A 21,127-nucleotide genomic window follows, 5' to 3' on the forward strand; every position below is an offset into this window, starting at 1 on the left:
AAATAAGAGAACGTCGCCATTAAAAAGGAAAAGAACATACAGTTAGAAATTTAAGTGTAATTTTGACTATGGAATTTTATTATTACATATATATATATATGGCTTAGATTATATTTTATTATTTATAAAACTCTATGAAATGTTTATCGTTATCTTGGTATTATTAAAAGTATAGTATAACATAATCGGGGACCACCCAGTTTTCGAGTGTTGTTTAAACGACAATTTGGTTTAAGTATATTTGATTTACTCTTTATTTGCAATTGCTTTTGAATTTCTAATTTGCATATAATGATTTTTTATCTTTTTTTTTTCCAATCTGCATAATGTAAAGTTTTATGGGTTTATTTTAGTAGTAAATTTGGGCACATTATTCTGTTTTATTCTTTTTTTCAAGAAGTCTTTCGAAAGCGTGTAGGGGAAATTCTGGTACATTTGAGATTCGCCTTTTCGGTTTTATATGAATTTCAATGTCTTAAATGAAACATTAATTGAATCTTTTTTTTTTTTTTTTTTTTTTTTTTTTTTTTGGTTTTTTGATCTCAAATGAACAAGAGAACGAAACCTGTTTTCGAAACATATTAAACGACTTTTGTGAAGCTTAATTCATTCTCCCCTGATGAGTTCTGAATTGGAGTTTTAGTAAAAGGTGTTGGTGTTGGTGTATTTAATTATGGCAAAGCACACTAGTGCTATCTGCCTAAGGGGAGGGATGCCTTCGTGGAGGACTTTCTAAAGGAAACTGGCTCGTATATACGTTACACATGGGGAAAACCACGAAACCACCCATGCAGCCAGCCCGTTCGCGCGGTTCGAGCCTCGGACCGAACTAGCAGTGTTCAGCGACTTTACTGCTCGGCCGCTGTTTCAGTAAAAAGGGATTACTTTTTATTTTTTGTATATTTTCGAGTTTGTTCTACTATCAAATCTTATTTTAATTTTGATTTGTTTCGATATTGTGTTAAACCTCTTAAACATGGTTGCCATTATTAATATTGTTGAGAAATAGCCTTGCTTTGATTCTAATTTAGTATCAACTTATTTTACTTCATTCCTGCAGCTATAGCGTAGGACGGATGTAAAAATTTTTGTTTTTAATTTTTATGTTATATATAGACACTGGTGTGCAAAAATTAAGGACGAGACGGTTTTTTCAATATAACTTTGTACAAAAGCTTTCCAAATCAACACATTTAATACCGTAAGATCCCCAATACGTAAGGACATGAGTAATGTAAGCAACACTTACTAAAAGAGAAATCAGAGGGATAAAAAGAAGCTTTATTGAAAAAGTAGCATGGAGCGCAATGCGACTGAAGGCCGAAACATCCCTGTGATGGGCGTCCAGCAAGAAACATCCGGTCTTTAATAGGGGATATGATCTCCCCTGACTGCTAGGCAGGTTTCACAGCGTCTGCCCATGCTGAGAATGAGGGTGTCAATGAGTTGTTGAGGCATTGCTGCCCATTCGTCTTGCAGCGCCAATCGAAGTTCCGGAATCGTTACTGGTGGTAAGGTACGAGTTGCCAAGCCTAGAAAATCCCATACATGCTCGATGGGATTGAGATCCGGAGATCGTGCCGGCCAATCCATACGTTCAATATCCTCACTCTCTAAGAGCTGTTCGGCAGCTACTGTGCGATGACATGGTGCATTGTCGTCCATGAAAAGGAACTGCGGACCCATAGCGCCTCTAAAAAGACGCACATATGGAAGAAGAATCTCGTTACAATAACGGGTACCGTTGACTGAACCTGCGTCGAAGATGTGAAGGTCTGTACGACTGCCAAGTATGATGCCTCCCCAAACGAGAACACCGCCACCTCCATACCTGCCCCTTCAATGATGTTCGAGGGATGATTGCGGCTTCCCCGCTCTCTCCAGATGAGTATGCGATGAGAATCGCTACTCAGACTGAATCTGCTCTCATCTGTAAAGAGTACTCGTCCCCATTCATTGTCTCTCCAATTCCGGTGTTCCCGGCACCACAGAGAACGCCTTCTCCGATGGGCAGGCGTTAGAGGTACACACCGTACAGGCCGTCGTGCAAACAGACCACCACCGTGCAGTCTTCTGGCCACGGTAAAACGCGATATCGGTCGTCCAGTCGCCTGTGTCGTGTGTCTAGCGATTTCTCCGGCTGTCTGCCGCCTGTTTCTTCTGGCCTGTAAGGCAATATACCGGTCATCTGCGAGTGTGGTTCCTCGTGGACGACACTACTAAACCCTGATAGCTGTTCCTGTAGTTGTTCCTGTTGTTCCTGTAGTACAAATGTACATCAAATTTCAATGTAGCACAATGTCGCCCTTGTATGGCCATGTTTAATCTGAATGGAATATCAATAAGCTCTAGGTGCGGCCTTGTGCGGCTCCAGGGAGTTGTTGCATCTGGTTAGTGGAGGGCGTGGGACATATGCCTGCTTACCCCTGTTAAACACCAGGCGTCCCCGTCCTCCGTCACCTGTTCCTGTAGTTTGAAATTGTCTCCAAAGTCGTGAAACGATGCTGTGAGCAATTCCGAACTCTGCAGCCCCCTTGTCACACTGCGGCCTTCCTCCAACTTCCCAATGATTCGACCTCGGCTAAAAGCATCCAGATGTCGTCTAACAGATTGATTATTCGCCGTTTCTCGCTGAGGCAGCAACTCGGTGTGATTTTAACTGCTATATGGCGTGCAATCTCTTTGCCAGAAATACTGATCTTACACCGACAACATGCTTTATACTACTCAGACACTCCCCCATTACGTCTACCTGCATATCTGCGCATGTGCTACCGTATATCACCTTACTTAATCTCCTGATTGGTCTTCCTGTCCGCTCTGCCTCTTCGTTCATCTGATATGCTAATTTTTCGACTTCGTCCTTAATTTTTGCACACCAGTGGTGTATATATATATATATATATATATATATATATAATGTTGTATGAACATAAATCCATTTAGTGCGAATACAATATATATATGTACAAACCAAATTTTTAAAAACATAATATAATTATGCCTACTATTTTCGAGCATTAAGCTGCTGAAAAATTATTAGTGAAGACATAAAGTTAGAAATTTAGAACTAGTTTTTCACAAAGACCAAAACTGAAATGCATAAGTAATAAATTTCATAATAAATGTAAAAAAAATTAATAACTAAAACTGTTGGAACTAAAATACAAACAAGAAATACCCTTATTTAAAAAAATTAATGCAATTTAAAAAATACAAAATAAGAGGAATTCAATCATCCTCAATGCCACTTCGTCAGGAGGAGGGACATTGAAATCAATTGAAATCTCACTTTCATAAAAGTGGTTCATCGGCTAATTCGGCAAAATACAGAAAAGCAAGGATTTTTTTTTTATGGAAAGGAGATTTCAATTTTCTTTTAACTTTAATTGTGCACGAGCAGAATAATAGTGTATCGTTCATTCTTTCAAATAATTTTAACGCATGCGTAAACCATTTTGGAAATTTGGTGTACTACAAATACACCGAATTTCAAAACGCGCGAATATATAAATTTATGTATATCTTTGGAAATATTTAATAAAATCAAATTTTTTTCGAAAAATTTATAAAAATTACTAAATATAAATTTTAAAAACAAATCGGAAAATAACTGCAATTTTTATTTGGATATAACTTAAATTTCGAATTGGGAAAGAAGGAATCCAGTAAGTTTAAAGAAAAAAGATATTAATAAATATATGCCATATTCAATTACTAATGAGAAGCTAAAATTCTGAGAGCTAATTTTCTAAAATCTACTCGTGCGATTTTCCCAAAAGTGGCACTATGGGCATATACAGAGTCGTAAAATCGAAACATGGAAACAAATAGGTGTGTCATTTCAGAAAAAATCTGATTTTGTGTCAAAATACCTACGTTAGAAAAATAGTATATATAAATGTAACATATATCCCAAGTCGAGCTTTCGAGACCGAAAAATGCAAGTTTAAATTTCCTTAGTCGTTCTAGTAGAATGGAAGATATAGAACAGTCCCCCCGTTTATTGTTCATTTTTTTGTGAAAGATATACATTAAAATTGTGATACACTGCGGAAGGGGGGAAGGACAGTTCTATATCTTCTGTTCTCTATCCCGTCCTATATCTCTCCGCATTCTATATTCTCCACAAAATTCAACTTGCGTTTTTTATGTCTCGAAAGTGCGACTTAGGATATGTATTAGATTTATATATAGCCTCTTTCTAATATAGGTATTTTGGCACAAAATCCGACTTTTTCAGAAGTGGCACGCGAATTTTTTTTCCCATATTTCAATTCTACGACTCAAATTATGCCAAAATGCCAAGTTTTGTAAAACTCGCACGAGTATTTTTAAAAAATTAGCTTTCAAAATTTTAGCTCGTCAATGGTAATTAAATTTGATATACATTTATTAATATAACTTTTTTTAATAAACTTACTTCATCCCTTCTTCCATAATTCGAAATTTAGGTCTAATCCAAACATAATTCGCACATTTTTTATGATTTATATTTAAAATTTGTATTTTTAAATAATTTTTAAAAAATTTTCGAAAAACGTTTGAATTATTATCTGTAAAGATTTACCATCTTAAAGTAGATGTATTTCTAAGCATACCTCCGAAAAATTATTCTATTGAAAATTTGCCAAGATATATTTTTGCCAAGAATTTATATAATTGCGCGTTTAGAAATTTGGCGTATTTATTATAAACGATTTTAAAGAAAATGTAGTTTACGCAATTTTAAAAATTATTTGAAAAATTACCGATAGACGTTTTTTCCTCTCTTCCATCAATGAAAAAAACCTCATGTGTACACAACATGACTTCCTTGTATTGGAATATTAAATTATACGCATTTTTTCTTGAATTTCACTTAAATTGATTGGATTGAATTAAATCTACTTCGTCGACAGCGCATAAACCACAATAGAATAAATGCATTCTTTAAAATTCACTATATTTGTTTACTATAACGACACTCTGAATGCACAAAATTTTTTTCATTTGAAGAATTATCGTTGCCACATGTTCTATTCAAATACTATAATAAAGCTAAAACGATGTATGAAAGAAATTAAGCAAACAAAACAGAAAAGAAACAGTTTTTCACAGACGATTTAGTATTTCTCATTCACTTAATTCAGCTCTCACTTCGCGACAAGGCAAAAATACATAAAAACTCAAAATATCTGCATTAAAAATTACGAAGTAAATCTTAAACACTTATTTCCTCAAAAAAATTCCAGAAAGTATTAAGCATGATTTAAGTCGCAATAATAAATGAAGGCGTTATTTTTGTGTTGCGAAGCTTAGTCTCTCTAGATTGGCAACAAATCTACAATTCTGCTGTTTCAAATGTAAACAAATATGTCCGCCATGTTATTTAAAACTTAACCGCACATAAACAGCTTTTAAATTGTTGATAATTGTACAAATATTGCTTCCAGAATTACGAAAGGCATAAAAACCTTAACCGGAAGATAAAAACAACATAATTCAATCATTTTTAAATCATATTCAATCATTCAACAGAATTCATCAAGCAAAAAATGTACAATTTACAAACATATAAGAGTAAAGATACTTAGATCACTGAGCCGGGTAACAGAGTGGATATACAGGGGTTGGACAAAAATATGGAAACACCTTTAAAAAAACATGTTTCTTTGCTTAATATGGTGTAGGAAACCCGTTGGCATCCAAAACAGCTTGCAGTCTTCTCGGAATGAATAAATACAGTTGCTGTATGTTTGCCAAGGGAATATTATACCATTCTTCCTGCAAAACGGTGGCAAGTTCAGATAACGATGTTGGCGCTGGATAACGAGAACGCACTTTCCGTTCCAATGTAGACCACAAAGGTTCGAAAATATTCAGGTCTGGTGACTGTGGTGGCCAGGGGAGATGGGACAACTCATCCTCGTGCTCAGAAAATTAGTCCTGGACAATGTGAGCTGTGTGAACAGGGGCTTTGTCGTCTTGGAAGACACCATCACCATCGGGGAACAAAGTTTGTACCATGGGATGAACTTGATCGGCCAAAATGTTCACATAAGTCTTGGCAGTCATGTGCCCTGACACAGTTATCATGGGGCTAGCAGAGAACCACGATATGGCTGCCCAAACCATAACAGAACCCCCGCCGTGTTTCACTCTTGGCAACAAGCAGTCTGTATTATAGGCTTGAGATGGCGTTCTCCTGACGTAAACTCAGCCAGAAGTGGGAAACAATGTGAAAGAAGACTCGGCAGACCATATTACTCGCTTCCACTGCTCTATAGTCCAGGCTTTATTACTTAAACACGACCTTTTCCTGTTACGGGCTTTAGCATCACTGATGAGTGGCTTCTCAATCGCAGCACGGCCAGCAATTCCCTGTTTATGAAGCTCCTTCTAATTGTTTTGGTACTCACAGGGTTCGGTAACACAACATTCATTTCAGCAGTAACTTTTGCAGCTGTGGTCTTCTTATTTTTCGTCACAATTGCCCTTAATGATCGTCTGTCACGATCACTCAGGACACACTTTCGTCCGCGCTGTGATTTAGCAGATGATGTTTTTCCGCTTTTCAAATATGCGGAATAAATCTTCGATACAGTACCTCTTGAAACACTAAACACCTCGGCTACCTTGCTTACGGAAGCACCTACCATACGTGCTCCAACAATTTACCCACGTTCGAAGTCTGTTAACTCAGACATAATGCAATGACAACCTCACATAACAGTACTCCGACAACAACTGAACTGTTTAGCACATTTACGAAGTTGTATAGGTGGCGTCAGTAGTCAAAAACGCCAGCGCCACCTACATATTTTATTAAAATCAATCTTTCTTTTCAAACATGCATTTAACAAGGTGTTTCCATATTTTTGTCCATCCACTGTATATATATAAATATATTTATATACGTTTGGTGCGGCCGATTGCAACCAAAATACAAGGTGCACATCTACATGTTATAGCAGTCCTATATACAAAATTTCAACGTTCTGAGGCTACTCGTTTTGGGTTATGCGAGATACGTACGTACATACGTTCGTACAGACGCCACGAAAAAATTCTCTTCAGAATTAATTTTAAAGCAGTTTTATAATTTTTTTGGAGGAAAGGTGTCTTTTATTCTGTCCTTACGCACAGATATCATGCAAAAACATCGTTAAATTGGATTCGATAGCGGTCAAAATGGATATTTTCGTTGAAATATGTTGCCTGAAACTTTTCGCGATTAAAATACTTCCTTTTTACTTCGTACAAGGAAGTAAAAAGGAAAGGAAAACAGATCACTGAAAATTACGAATATCGCCAGGTAAATTATTCTTTGCGCAAACTGAAAAAAAAAATGCGCCAAAATAAATTTTCCAATTCTCCGTAAATTTCGTACCAAATTTTACAAAATTTCACATTTAGGCATAATTTAAGACGTAGAACGGAAATATGGAAAACAATTGTCCTGTCACTTCAGAAAAGTCCTATTTTCTGTCAAAATACCTATGTTAGAGCAATGTTATATATAAATCTAATATATATCCTAAGTCACGCTTTCGAGACATGTAAAAGGTGTAAGGTAAAGAGAATTAAAATACCGGATTTTACTTTCCAGGAAAAACACAGATACGATCCGCCCTGTCGACCTCAGTATGTTCGTGAACTCTCTTTTGGTCACGTGTCTCAGTCCTCATTATTTTTACGGTTATGATTTAGTCAAGATGCTGAAAGAACAAGTAAAAGCAGCTCCTGTCACAGTACACCCATCAGCATACTTGGCTCTCTGCAATGCTCACGAAACTATAAGTGAAGCGACACCCGAAATATTGTTGAAAATACTTAATAATGATTCCGAGTATCCTTTTATTCTTGGTAAGTATAAAGCTTTCATTCATTACGAATGTATGCGTTTTTGCCAAGACCCCTACTTTTCTACCTACTACCTTATTTGACCTCTACTTTTTAAACTGCAGTTCGTAGACTTAACATATATTTCTTCCTTCCGTCTTATTATAATATCTGGCATTAAAGTACTGATAAATTCTATTTGTTATTCTTGGTAAGTATATTCCCCCCCGGGGGTCGACGTAGAGAACTCTGCGAAGCTACTGGCTAGGATCTGTACCTAGGCAGTCTCGGCCACGGGGGATAAAATTTATGAACTTGGTGGTTCTGAAGCCCCTGGGAAAGATCATTTATTGGCCGGCCTCGGGGACTGGCATGTCCTGAGCGGTGTGGAACCGTAGCCGGAGGGCTAGTTCCCCCGGTTTGCTGGGTAACGGCCTACTGCGACGGGCTCGCCCATGCGACTGGGTAGGAGCACTTTGACGACCGGTGCTGCCTGGTGAGTTTTTCAGGTGGTGCGCTACTCCCCTGGAAGGGTAATAGTGGAGGTTGAACCTCCACGAAGTGCCCAAAGGGGGAGTAGACCTGTAGTTTGACTTAGTTCAAGAGGCAGGGAAGCCAAAATCTTGTTGTTTTTGTTGTTGGTAAGTATAAAGCATTCATTCATTACGAATGTATGTGTTTTTGCTAAGACCCCTACTTTTTTACCTACTACCTTATTTGACTTCTACTTTTTAAACTGCAGTTCTTAGGCTTAAAAGATATTTCTTCCTTCCGTCTTATCGTAATATCTGGCATTATTAAAGTACTGATAAATTCTATTTGTTATTGGAAAATAATTTTCAAATTTATTAACAAAGAGAAAACACTCGGTTTACATGCTTTCGCCGTATTATTTATAATGGAACGATAAGAGTTGATAGTTTTATCTATTACTGATAAAAAAGCATAAGGAAGAAAGCATAAAGAAAGAGACGATCGTGTGAAATTAATTGTATTTTACTAGCCAATGTAATTATATCAAATAATTTTTTTTTTTTTTTCGAAATAATTTTTCCTCGTAGAAGTACACAAAAAAGGTTTCTAAAGTGAATATTCAGAAAACCGTGTAATTAGATCACTCTGAAATTGTTAAGACTACATAAAATTTAAGAAAATTAAATTTTAATTCATGGATATCATCTAAAGACTGCAGGACTTTACTAAAAGAATATATCATAAATAAATTGTTGAACTTGAAACTTGAGGCATGAGGAAAAAAAAACTGCAAAGTAATTTAATTTAGATTAAATACAGAAACAGTTTGATCTATCTACAACTATATACAACTGTAGGAAATTTGTTCAAGTATTTGATTTCATTCTTAGAGAGATATTATCTATTATGCGAGTAAATTCACTGTACCTCTTCTTGCTCATCGGGATTGAAAATGAAGATATCGCAAATTCAAATAAATACACGTAGTCAACATCCATTAGACGCTATCCAGTTTACGACGATTCGCACTCAAGTCAGAATTGAGATTAAAATTAAGAAATATTCATTAATAAAAAAATAAAGGTAAAAAATTTTGAAAGCTTTCAGATTTTACAATACGGCCAAAGCGGGCTTTTTTTAACGTTTTGTGTTTTACCTTTATTTATTAAATATCATGTTCTTCGCACTTAAACCATAAAATTTAATTCAGCAGCAATATTACATGATCATATCTTTAGAATTTCCTATACACAGTTTCGCGCGCTGGAAATAAAAATGTTTTTGTTTCCGTACAGTATCGCCACTGCTCGCTTTGGAGTTGTCCAGTTCGTTAACCCTTTGCGGCACAGTGTGTCCGGTCTGGACACACCTAAAAATTTCCTTGTGTACGCACAGAAAAATTGAATGGATTTATAAATTACTATAGGTTACTCTGAACCTTCTTTATTTATAGTAGATGGCAGCTCAACACAAACCGTCCATACATTTTAGCCATGTTTATAGTTTTTAAGACCCTCATTTTTCAAAGAAATCTTCCAGATTTTATTTTAGGGTATAAAAGGAATTGTTTGAAAAGAAATTTCTATGTTATTTTTTGGCTGTATGCTAATCTCTTTATTCTATATTAGTTTTATATTTTTACCTTGAAATCTTGCCTAAAATCAAACAGCGAACCCTAGGTGTGCCCAGATGGGGCTCACCGATAGTCTAGAACAGAGTGTGTATTCTTTGTTTCTCCGCATCTCATCGGTCAGTTCATTGACAACAATGCTCGTTTCAGCACTCTTTTCGAAGCTCTATTCTATCAGTGTGCCCACAGAATTAAAACGATAAGTGCTGTGTTCACAAAATTTTACTTGTGTACTCCTCTAGGCCTAATTAGACTGCCTACCTTTTTTTTATCAAAACTCCAACTTTAAAAAGGTAGTGTGCCGGAAAGGATTAATCAAAAATTCGTTAAAGTGTTACAAAATATGAAATCGATAATAAAACAAATTTCATATTCGGGCTTGCGCATGCGCGTATTCGGGTAGAGACGTACGTTGTTGAAAATTGGATGGCTGTAGGTACCATTGTTTTATAATAATGCGAGCAACCTACATACATATGCAGATTCTTCATTACTTAATTTCTTTAAATATAACACAAGGCGATAATATTTGGTGGCAACAATTTGAAAAATGAACCGACATTTATAGTGAACCAACGCAAAATGCCAAAACCAAATTAATAGCCCTTTGGGCTAAAAAATGAAAATTGTAGCAATAAACGACAATATCGTAAATTAAACTGGAAAATGACTCATCATTTATTAAAAAAAAAGCAAAATAGGTTAGGTTATTTGAATAAAGCCACGAGAGCTATCAGCCCCCCCCCCCCCAAAAAAAAAGAGTGTGCCATCCTGGAGAACATCCTTAAATGATATTTTCTCTCTCCTTTCAGCACACCTTCGCTGTGTAATTGGTTTAGTTTTTCGTTTTTATGTGATTACAGCAAAGCCTCTGGGGCTATATACCTAAGGGGAGGGATGCCTTGATGGAGTACTTTGGACAAGCTGCCTCGTTACACATGAGGAAAATCCACGAAAACGCCCATGCAATCAGCTCATTCGCGGGGTTCGAACCTCGGAGCGGACTACCGATGTTCAGCAACATTACTGCTCGGCCGCTGGTGGGGGGTGGTGTAATTTGAAGAATATTCGAGAGGTGTAGGGTTCGATTTCCGGCAAGGGCATTGCACATTTTTCACGTCTCCTGCTTCAACAAAAAAACCTACAGACTTTCTTAAAGAAATTGTCTCGCATTTACGTTACACATGTGGAATACAGCGAAAACCAACCCTGCAGCCGGCCCGCTGCTTGGGTTTGAACCCAAACCAGGTCAAACTCCCAGTATTCAGCGATCTTAACCATTCGGCTATCGCTAAGCCCTGAAATAACATAACAATATATCGTGTTGAGCGTACAGAAACACCCTCAAATAGAGATAAACGAAACGAAATAGGCCAAAGCGCTAAGGCTACAAAACTTTTCTTTCGTATATTAATACCTTAATCCAAGAATGTAGGAGATCTAACAATGAATTCTTCTTCAGTCTTCAATTCAAACGAAAAGACTATAATTAGTGTTCACTCCCTGTTGCTGTTGCTTACTTTTTCAGCAAGGCAACCGGGTCTTCATTATTCAAGTATACCTTCTGTTCTTTCAGATATTTCAGCCGATTTCTCTGAGATATTCTGGGGAGGACTTGAATTATATTTATCCAAATTAAATTAATTAAAAGTACTTTTTGAAAAACTAAAATAAAAATTTTAATTACTTAGAAGCCCGTTGCCTAGCTCGGGAATAATTTTTATTCGCGAGGTAAATAAGAATATTATGCTACGCATGGCAATTCATCTCAGAACTGGCCACGCGAATGGTACTTATTCTAACAGCTTAACACACAAAGATACAAAAAATGGAAAAACTAGTAAATTATAAGACGTTTCGAGCATTATTAAACATGACGATGCATTTACTGTACTTTATAAACACTTTTCGTCACATTGCGTTATAGGATCTTACTCTCTTTGGCCACATAAAATCTACAAGATCCTACTAAGAAACCTGGCGTCTTCTCTCCAGGCGTAAAGGAAACCAACACAGAAGAAGGGTAAAAATAACTCTTTATTATTCTTAACTATGAACAGAAGAGCACGTACTTCATGTTTATAATAACACCAACAACTTGCGGGGAAACTTAAGAATCGTTACTTAATAAACTGAAGTCTAAAGAGTAGTACTGGAGTAGGACTTAAAGTTACGGCTAACTAGGTTGATTCGACAACCCACCCGGCGCGATAATTGTTTAAATGTCCAAAAAGCATACCAGCAAATCCGTGCAACAGTAAGGTCAGAATCGAAACGTGCACTGGCTATCGAAAACACGCTCTGAATAAACTAATATTCACCCCTTTAAATACTCACTTCACTTTGCTTAGCATCCTGGCGAGGAAATGCCATGGGAAGTTGAGAAGTTCAGGAAAGATAACAAAATTTTGAATACTTTGTAGAGTCATTAGGTTATTTCGAAGCAGGAGAGATGAAAAATGAGCAATGTCCTAGCCAGGACTCGAACGACGGACCTCTCGAATACGGACCGAGCGTGCTGACCACTACACAACGAAGGCCTGCTGAGAAAGCAGGAGAAATACCTTATAACTTGGTTACTTGAAATAAGGTAAAACCCTGCAGTGCAGCTGAAATTATGTTAGAAATCAACAACCATAACATGTTTGATAACTCGTTAAAAACGAGAGAAAAGTAAACTTTGCAAACATTAATCTTACATATAATATCACTACTACTAATTTACATGTAATATCACTGCTTGGGAAGTTTTGTACTTACGTAATAAAAAAAAATAATCTTTACATATAATAAAAGAAAAATCTGTGTGTTTTTCGTTCATGTTGCGCGTAAGCTAATAGACCCAGGGCTACGAAATTTAATATATAGGTGCATCTAGACAAGAGCCAGTGCACCTTGAAGCGATTTTTTCAAAATTCGAATCAGATTTTTTTTAATTTTATCTTTTCGATTTTATCGCATCATTTTGAATAGCTTCATTCTTTTAGAAATGTGGTTTTGGAAACAGTTTTTCATTCAATTGTATACTGGACTGCTGACTGTCGAAAATCAGCACTGTTGCCACTTGGAAAAATGAAGGCGATAATTCTGTGCAGTTTTTAAATTTAATGCTTCTCTCGGATATCGGACGTTTGTTTAAGGCAACGGGAAGATGGATAATATATTTATTACAATTAATGTTTCTATTAAGGGATATTGCTTATTTCATTGTTTTTTATTTTTTAAGTTCTGCGGAGTAAAATTCTACGCAGTTTTTAAATTTAACGTTTGGTGTTTCCCTTCAGGCATTTTTCCGGTACATTTAAAAGCCAGACGAACGCTGGCGGCGTAGCTGCTAGTAATAATAATAATAAATAAGATTTTAATTATTCAAAAATTCACTTTCCTTTTCTACTGAACTTTCGGACATAACTATTTCTCGCAAGATGAAGTAAGGAAAATTTCAATCTTCCCAGCACACGTAATTCATTTAGTGAAACACAATAACACATAAATTCAGATATTCCGAAGCGATTTCTAAAATGTTTCTACAGCGTGTTTAGATTTGGCAAAAATTTGTATTAGAAATAAACGGGTGATATTTCCTCATTTGTTCCAAACAACAAATTTTATGGAAAAATTAAGAATCTTTTAATACCAATCTGTAGATTTTACATGTTAATATACAATTTTCATTTGTAGTACAGATACATTTTTTACTTCCTTGTACGAAGTAAAAAGGAAGCATTGTAATCGCGAAAAGTTTCAGGCAGCATATTTCAACGAAAATATCCATTTTGACCGCTATCGAATGCAATTTAACGATGTTTTTGCGTCATATCAGTACGTAAGGATAGAATAAAATACTCTTTTCCTTGAAAGAAATTATAAAACTGCTTTAAAATGAATTCTGAAGAGAATTTTTCGTGGCGTCTGTACGAACGTATGTACGTATCTCGCATAACTCAAAAACGAGTAGCCTCAGAACGTTGAAATTTTGTACAGTGGATGGACAAAAATATGGAAACACCTTGTGAAATGCATGTTTGAAAAGAAAGATTGATTTTAATGAAATATGTAGGTGGCGCTAGCATTTTTGACTACTGACGCCACCTATACAACTTCGTAAATGTGCTAAACAGTTCAGTTGTTGTCGGAGTACTGTTATGTGAGGTTGTCATTGCATTATGTCAGAGTTAACAGACTTCGAACGTGGGCAAATTGTTGGAGCACGTATGGTAGGTGCTTCCGTAAGCAAGGTAGCCGAGGTGTTTAGTGTTTCAAGAGGTACTGTATCGAAGATTTATTCCGCATATTTGAAAAGCGGAAAAATATCATCTGTTAAATCACAGCGCGGACGAAAGTGTGTCCTGAGTGATCGTGACAGACAATCATTAAGGGCAATTGTGACGAAAAATAAGAAGACCACAGCTGCAAAAGTTACTGCTGAAATGAATGTTGTGTTACCGAACCCTGTGAGTACCAAAACAATTAGAAGGAGCTTCATAAACAGGGAATTGCTGGCCGTGCTGCGATTGAGAAGCCACTCATCAGTGATGCTAAAGCCCGTAACAGGAAAAGGTCGTGTTTAAGTAATAAAGCCTGGACTGTAGAGCAGTGGAAGCGAGTAATATGGTCTGCCGAGTCTTCTTTCACATTGTTTCCCACTTCTGGCTGAGTTTACGTCTGGAGAACGCCATCTCAAGCCTATAATACAGACTGCTTGTTGCCAAGAGTGAAACATGACGGGGGTTCTGTTATGGTTTGGGCAGCCATATCGTGGTTCTCTGCTAGCCCCATGATAACTGTGTCAGAGCACATGACTGCCAAGACTTATGTGAACATTTTGGCCGATCAAGTTCATCCCATGGTACAAACTTTGTTCCCCGATGGTGATGGTGTCTTCCAAGACGACAAAGCCCCTGTTCACACAGCTCACATTGTCCATGACTGGTTTTCTGAGCACGAGGATGAGTTGTCTCATCTCCCCTGGTCACCACAGTCACCAGACCTGAATATTATCGAACCTTTGTGGTCTACATTGGAACGGAAAGTGCGTTCTCGTTATCCACTGCCAACATCGTTATCTAAACTTGCCGCCGTTTTGCAGGAAGAATGGTAAAATATTCCCTTGGCAAACATACAGGAACTGTATTTATCCATTCCGAGAAGAGTGCAAGCTGTTTTGGATGCCAATGGGTTTCCTACACCATATTAAGCAAAGAAACATGTTTTTTTAAAGGTGTTTCCATATTTTTGTCCAACCCCTGTATATAGGACTGCTATAACATATACAAAATTTCAACGTTCATAATAATATGTAGATGTGGACCTAATAACATGTAGATGTGCACCTCGTATTTTGGTTGCAATCGACCGCACCAAACGTATATAAATATATTTATATATATATAGCCACTCTGTTACCCGGCTCAGTGATCTCAGTTTCTTTACTCTTATATGTTTGTAAATTGTACATTTTTTGCTTTAAAAATGATTGTATTATGTTGTTTTTATCCTCCGGTTAAGGTTTTTATGCCTTTAGTAAATTTGTATGCAATATTTTTAGAATTATCAACAATTTTAAAGTTGTCTAAGTGCCGCTAAGCCTTTTTTTACGGCGGCCATGGATGTTTATATTTGAAACAGGAGACTAGTCGATTTGTTGCCAATCTAGAGAAACTTAGCTTCGCAACAACATAGATAACGCATTCATTTATTATTGCCAATTAAATCACGCTTAATCCTTTCTGGAATTTTTTCGAGGAAATAAGTGTTTAAGATTTACTTCGTAATTTTTAATATACATATTTTGAGTTTTTATGTATTTTTGCCTTCTCGCGAAGTGAGAACTGAATTAATTAAATGAGAAATACTCAATCGTCTGTGAAAAACTGTTTCTTTTTTTGTTTTGTTTGCTTAATTTCTTTTATACATCATTCTAGCTTTATTATAGTATTTGAATAGAACATGTGGCAACGATTAGATAATTCTATTCTTTAAATGATATAAATTTTGTGCATTATGAGTTGTAATATGAACGAAATATATAAGTTAACTGTTATATAATTATTGGATTATATAACAGTTAACTTAGTTTCCGTTATATAATTATTATATAAGTTAACTGTTATATAATTACTAATACTGTTAAGTGAATCTAGCGCCGGAGTGTTGCTATGGTAAACAAAGACTAGAGTGAATTTTAAAGAATGCATTTATTCTATTGTGGTTTATGCGCTGTCGGCGAAATAGATTTAATTCAATCCAATAAGTTTAAAGAAATGCAAGAAAAAATGCGTATAATTTAAAATTCCGTACAAGGAAGTCATGTGGTGTACACATCAGATTTTTTTAAATTTCAGATATGAAAGCTTTTGCTCTGATGGCATTATCATGCCTAAAATCCAGAACAGAAGAAACCAGCATGCATTTTCTTAACGGCTCTACAACATTGGATAAGTACACAGAAGCAGTAAACTCTTTGAAAAGTTTTCAGCAACAAGATGGAAGTTTCGGAAATGTTTACACCACAGCCTTAGTGATTCAGGTGGTATTATTTAAAATTGCATAATTAAATATTTGTAAGAAAGTTATAGAACTTAAAATGCATATGTAGTAGCTAGGCATATGAAAAATTAGACTTATTTTTACTTCCTTGTACGAAGTAAAGAAAGTAAAAATACTTCCTTTACTTGGTTACAAGGAAGTATACTTGGTTACATTGGATTACTTGGCACAAAGAAGTATTTACCGTCCCAGACGGTAAAGTAGATAGCCAAGCCCACAGAATAGAAACTAAATTGCTAAAGTGTGTGAGAGGAAAATTGGTAAGTGTGTGAGATTTGAACAGGTAAATAATTTTACCAGTTCAAACTTAGTTATCGTAATTTATTGCTTAATCTGGGATAATGTTCTTTACGCAGCATTCTGAAATATTTATATTTCGTATGAATTATTTATATTTTATAGGCACTGCTGTCTAGTGGGCAGGAGAACAGCAAAGACTGGAATCTTGAAAAATCGGTTAAGTACCTTATGAATCAACTGAATTCGGCTTCTGAAGATTTTCTAGCAATTCATTTGATACTGCCAATCCTGAATAACAAAAGTCTTGCCGATATTGCTAAAGTCAACTGCACTAAGAAGAACAAAGCCCGGGGAGAAGGTAGTTACTCTTATTACATTAATTGTAAATGAAAAAAATCCTGATTTGTATATGATATTTTTACTGTGTTTCTATGTATAACGAATCGAGAGCTAAATCTGTAAATAAGTTGCGGGACATTTTTATTACAGGAATTTCAGTTGTGACAGGTGATACTAATCTAAAGTTTTGGTGTTTTTTATCTTCCACAAAGAATTATGATGTAAATATTGTTACGAAATGTACGAGCATTCGCGGTAAGATAGCTTCCCCACAAAGCAGTTTTAGGGTTGCCATAAAATGGCAAAGGAAGGCAGGGTTGTCATATTTGGCGAGCAATCGCCCATTTGGCGACAAAATTGGCCATATACCATGGACGGTTGGAGAACCTTCTCGAACGAATTCTTACCGGTTTAGCCAGAATGTTCCCGAATACAAGCCGAAAGCTATATAAACCCTGCTGGTCCGCAGTCAGTTAGTGTGTGTGCCTTGTCTAGCGAGCTGATAGTTATTGAGCGAGTGTCTGGAAGTCTAACTCCGAGTTGGTCGTCGAGTCCATCGAGAGAGTCTTTTAGTGCATCGTCGAGTTTTGTCTTAGACTGTGCTGAGTCGAGAGCTATACTCTTGTGCATCGTCGAGTTTTGTCTTAGACTGTGCTGAGTCGAGAGCTATACTCTTGTGCATCGTCAAGTGCATCACATGGAGAGTCTCGAGAGTACGTGTAGTTCCGAGAACGACCAAACAGAGTCGGAAGCTGTACTCTGGTGCTTTGCGGTGAAGCTGTCTCCACCGTGATAGCCTGATAACCTGAAGGCTGTGTCGCTGATCGTGTCAGCGTGTTTAGAGTAGATTTTCGACGACTGTGAAAAGTGTTATTGGAGCTGTCCTGATTAATATTGCCTAAATAAAGTGTGTTTCATGAAGGGTCGTAGTTTTTCACTCCAAATCCACACGAACCCCGTACGAACGTGAAGGAGAAAATAACGTAACAACTGGTGTCAGATGAAAGAAAAACGTAACAATATTAAATCATCTCTGAATTCATACACATTTACTATACTATATACAACTACTATTTATTAATACTATATTATACACAACTACTATTTATTACTATATGATGTGTGATGCAAAAAGCCAGACGAACGCTGGCGGCATAGCTTCTAGTAATAATAATAAATAAGATTTTAATTATTCAAGAAGCGCCAGCACTTTCCTTTTCTACTGAACTTTCATTAACTCATTTCATTAATTCTTCGATCCATTATCTCACTGTACTTACAGAAATCAGTTCTCCGAGGCATTATCGCCTTCAAAGCATTCACCCACTTCTGCATTCGGTGGTGCCATTGTTGGTAACAGTTCTGGAACGAGGTTTTTGGAAGCCCCCTTCAGGAGATTCTCCGTTTTTGCCTAAACCTCTTCAACTGAGGTAAAATGCGTTCTCTTTAAGCAAGATTTAACTTTAGTAATTAAAAAAAAGTCGCATGGAGCCAAATCAGGTGAATAAGGAGGATGTCCCATTACAGTAATGTTTTTGCTGGTTAGAAACTGCTTGACAGATAGGACCGTGTGAGCGGGTGCATTGTTCTGGTGCAACAGCCATCCATCACTCCAAAACTGTGGCCTTTTTTTCTTAATTTTTTCCCGACGTCTTTTTAGTACTTCAATGTAGTAGTGTTGATTAACAATTTGACCAACGGGAACCCACTTAATCATGATGAACGTGGGTCCCCAGCACATTCATCATCTTCCACACTGTCCCTTCCCCCTAAAAACCGAAATACCTTCATATGCGGTCAGGTCGTAAATTTAGAACCCCTTTTTTCACGGGGGGCCTAAAAAGTAGGGGATAATCTTGCTACTGCTCTTGACAAAATGTGGGGGTCGTTTAAATATCTAACTTCTCTACATTCAGTTTTATACAGAGGAAAATACAAATTGAATTCTTCGAATGAATGCAATTTTGTACAATGAAAATGTATTACTTAACGATAAACTGTAAGATAAATAACATCTTTTTTTAAAGCCATAGGTGTAGAAAGACAGATATTTGTTACACGAATGAATTTGTAGTAAATACTGAATTTTTCATTTCGAATGCTATGTTCCATGTATGCGAAGTAGCTGAGTATGTGAGATAATAGTCATAACCGAATGGCTTTCAACCTTTTCACGGCTAAGGACTGTTTCTCAATTACATTATGGTCGTTGCTTTTTGGTAACACATACACGGTATCATCCATGTACACGTCGACCTATTTAATTTTCTAATGACATAAGCAATAATTGTTTTTATTTGAGACTTATGAATAAAATAACGCAAACTAGACTGCAGAAAATTCTTAAGAATGAAGTTAAATAATACTGAAAAATACATTATTGATGCACTTTTGTGTTTTATATGTAGTAGTATTAACTACTACTATAATCCTTAAATGGAATCCTTAAATTATATATATCTATGTATAGGTATATATAAATGGAACCAAATATAGAACAATGTATAAAATATCTTTATTATACAATGTTCATTATCATACGTATATTTACGTAATATCAATATAAATAGTTAGTTAGGTTTCGTACATATATAATTTATTTTTATATTTGTATTTTTTGTATTAGATACAGTATTGTATACGTATCTGAAGTTTAATTTGTTCTCTTTTTAGGTTACGACTTTAAGTGAGAAAGAATTGTTAGGGCCTTCATAGGGATTACATTATATACAATCAGTTAGGATCCGACTTTTCCTTTCTTTTAATCATTATATATATATTGAAATACTACTTGATAAGTATACATAAAATATAGCAGTTTTTTAAGCTACTTATTTATATATCTATTGTTTGGTCTGGTTTGTTTGATTATAGCAAAGCATTCGACGGTTATTTGCCTAAGGGTAAAGGTGCCTCGTGGAGAACTTTCTAAGCAAAACTGTCTCTTATGCACGTTACACGTGGGGAAAACCTCGAAAACGCCAATACAGCCATCCCCGTTGATCCGGATTCGAACCCCAGATCGACCTGCCAGAGTTCAACGACTTTACAGCTCAGCCGCTAGTGAGCCCCCCACACACACACACATCCACACATATACATTAAATAGTATTTACATGTCGTTTATAAAGTATAATTGAGTGCAATTTAATCATAAAGAGTTAGAAAATATTCTACGGAATTACTTCACTTCGTAGACTTTTTGTTAAGCTTCACGATATTTCTTAAAGAGAATCTCAATGCTAGTTCCATTTCCAAGCTGTTTATGTACCTTATTTTTCATGCTTTGAATTACATTTAGAAAATTATTTCACTTGGTTATAGCTGAAAATGCAGTTTTTTTATTGAAGAATTTAAGGGTAAGAAGAGAATTATGCCCTTTTCTAATTATTCTTGAAGCATTTAAATTTTTTTTAAAAAAAGCGCACATTAATACAGATCACATTAATACAGGACAGATTAATTAGCTACTAAACTTTGATTTTCGTTGAGTAAAAATTAATTCATCTGCATTCTATAAGAAAGTAAATATTCAAAAAAATGTTTTTTTTTTTTTTTTCCCTATTCTCGCAGTCATAATATTTTTCTTAAATATTCAGCTAATTCATATTCAGATATTCCAATTCGTTACAATAAGTAATAAATCGATACAGTAAATAAATTGCCCTATTGCATATATTAGAAATACTTATTCTCGTAATAACAGATACGTACGTGTTATTCTCTTCGTAATTTTCAATATATATATTTATATTTATAATTAAGAAATCTTTTGAAAGCAGCGTCAAACAGCTGTCAAAATTATATTTTAAAATTATTATTTAGAAATGCGCTTATAATGGTTTTTATATTTACGAAAGATACTTCCCGTTTACTCAGGCTCACTGTATTCAAGTCGATAGGACCAATTGAATGGAAAGATCGATTTGTTAATTCATTTCCAAGTTTCAAATCGGATGAATGGACTCGCGAATAAAATAGCACATTAAAATACGGTCACTGAACTACATTGAGCAATGAAAATTTTTAGAAAGGTTTCTTACTTTATCTTATGAAAACAAAATATCAGAA

General features: G+C 35.8%; 1 protein-coding gene across 2 annotated transcripts in view; it reads left to right on the forward strand.

Moving 5' to 3' along the window:
- LOC146996599 (uncharacterized protein CG3556-like) overlaps nt 1-21,127 on the forward strand; it is a 133,515-nt gene that overhangs the window by 37,253 nt on the left and 75,135 nt on the right. For both annotated transcript variants that reach the window (XR_015042297.1, XM_085821188.1), the window contains exons 5-7: nt 7,592-7,848; nt 16,273-16,457; nt 16,880-17,075. Coding sequence is in view for 1 of the 2 variants with exons in the window: in XM_085821188.1 (XP_085677314.1) it covers nt 7,592-7,848; nt 16,273-16,457; nt 16,880-17,075 (638 nt within the window). In the remaining variant the exon portion in view is untranslated. The remainder of the gene's footprint in view (nt 1-7,591; nt 7,849-16,272; nt 16,458-16,879; nt 17,076-21,127) is intronic.

The sequence above is a fragment of the Stegodyphus dumicola genome, chromosome 7, assembly GCF_044657685.1.
Source record: "Stegodyphus dumicola isolate Sdum_Otavi_A_Nest chromosome 7, ASM4465768v1".
In the NCBI taxonomy this organism is placed as follows: domain Eukaryota; kingdom Metazoa; phylum Arthropoda; class Arachnida; order Araneae; family Eresidae; genus Stegodyphus; species Stegodyphus dumicola.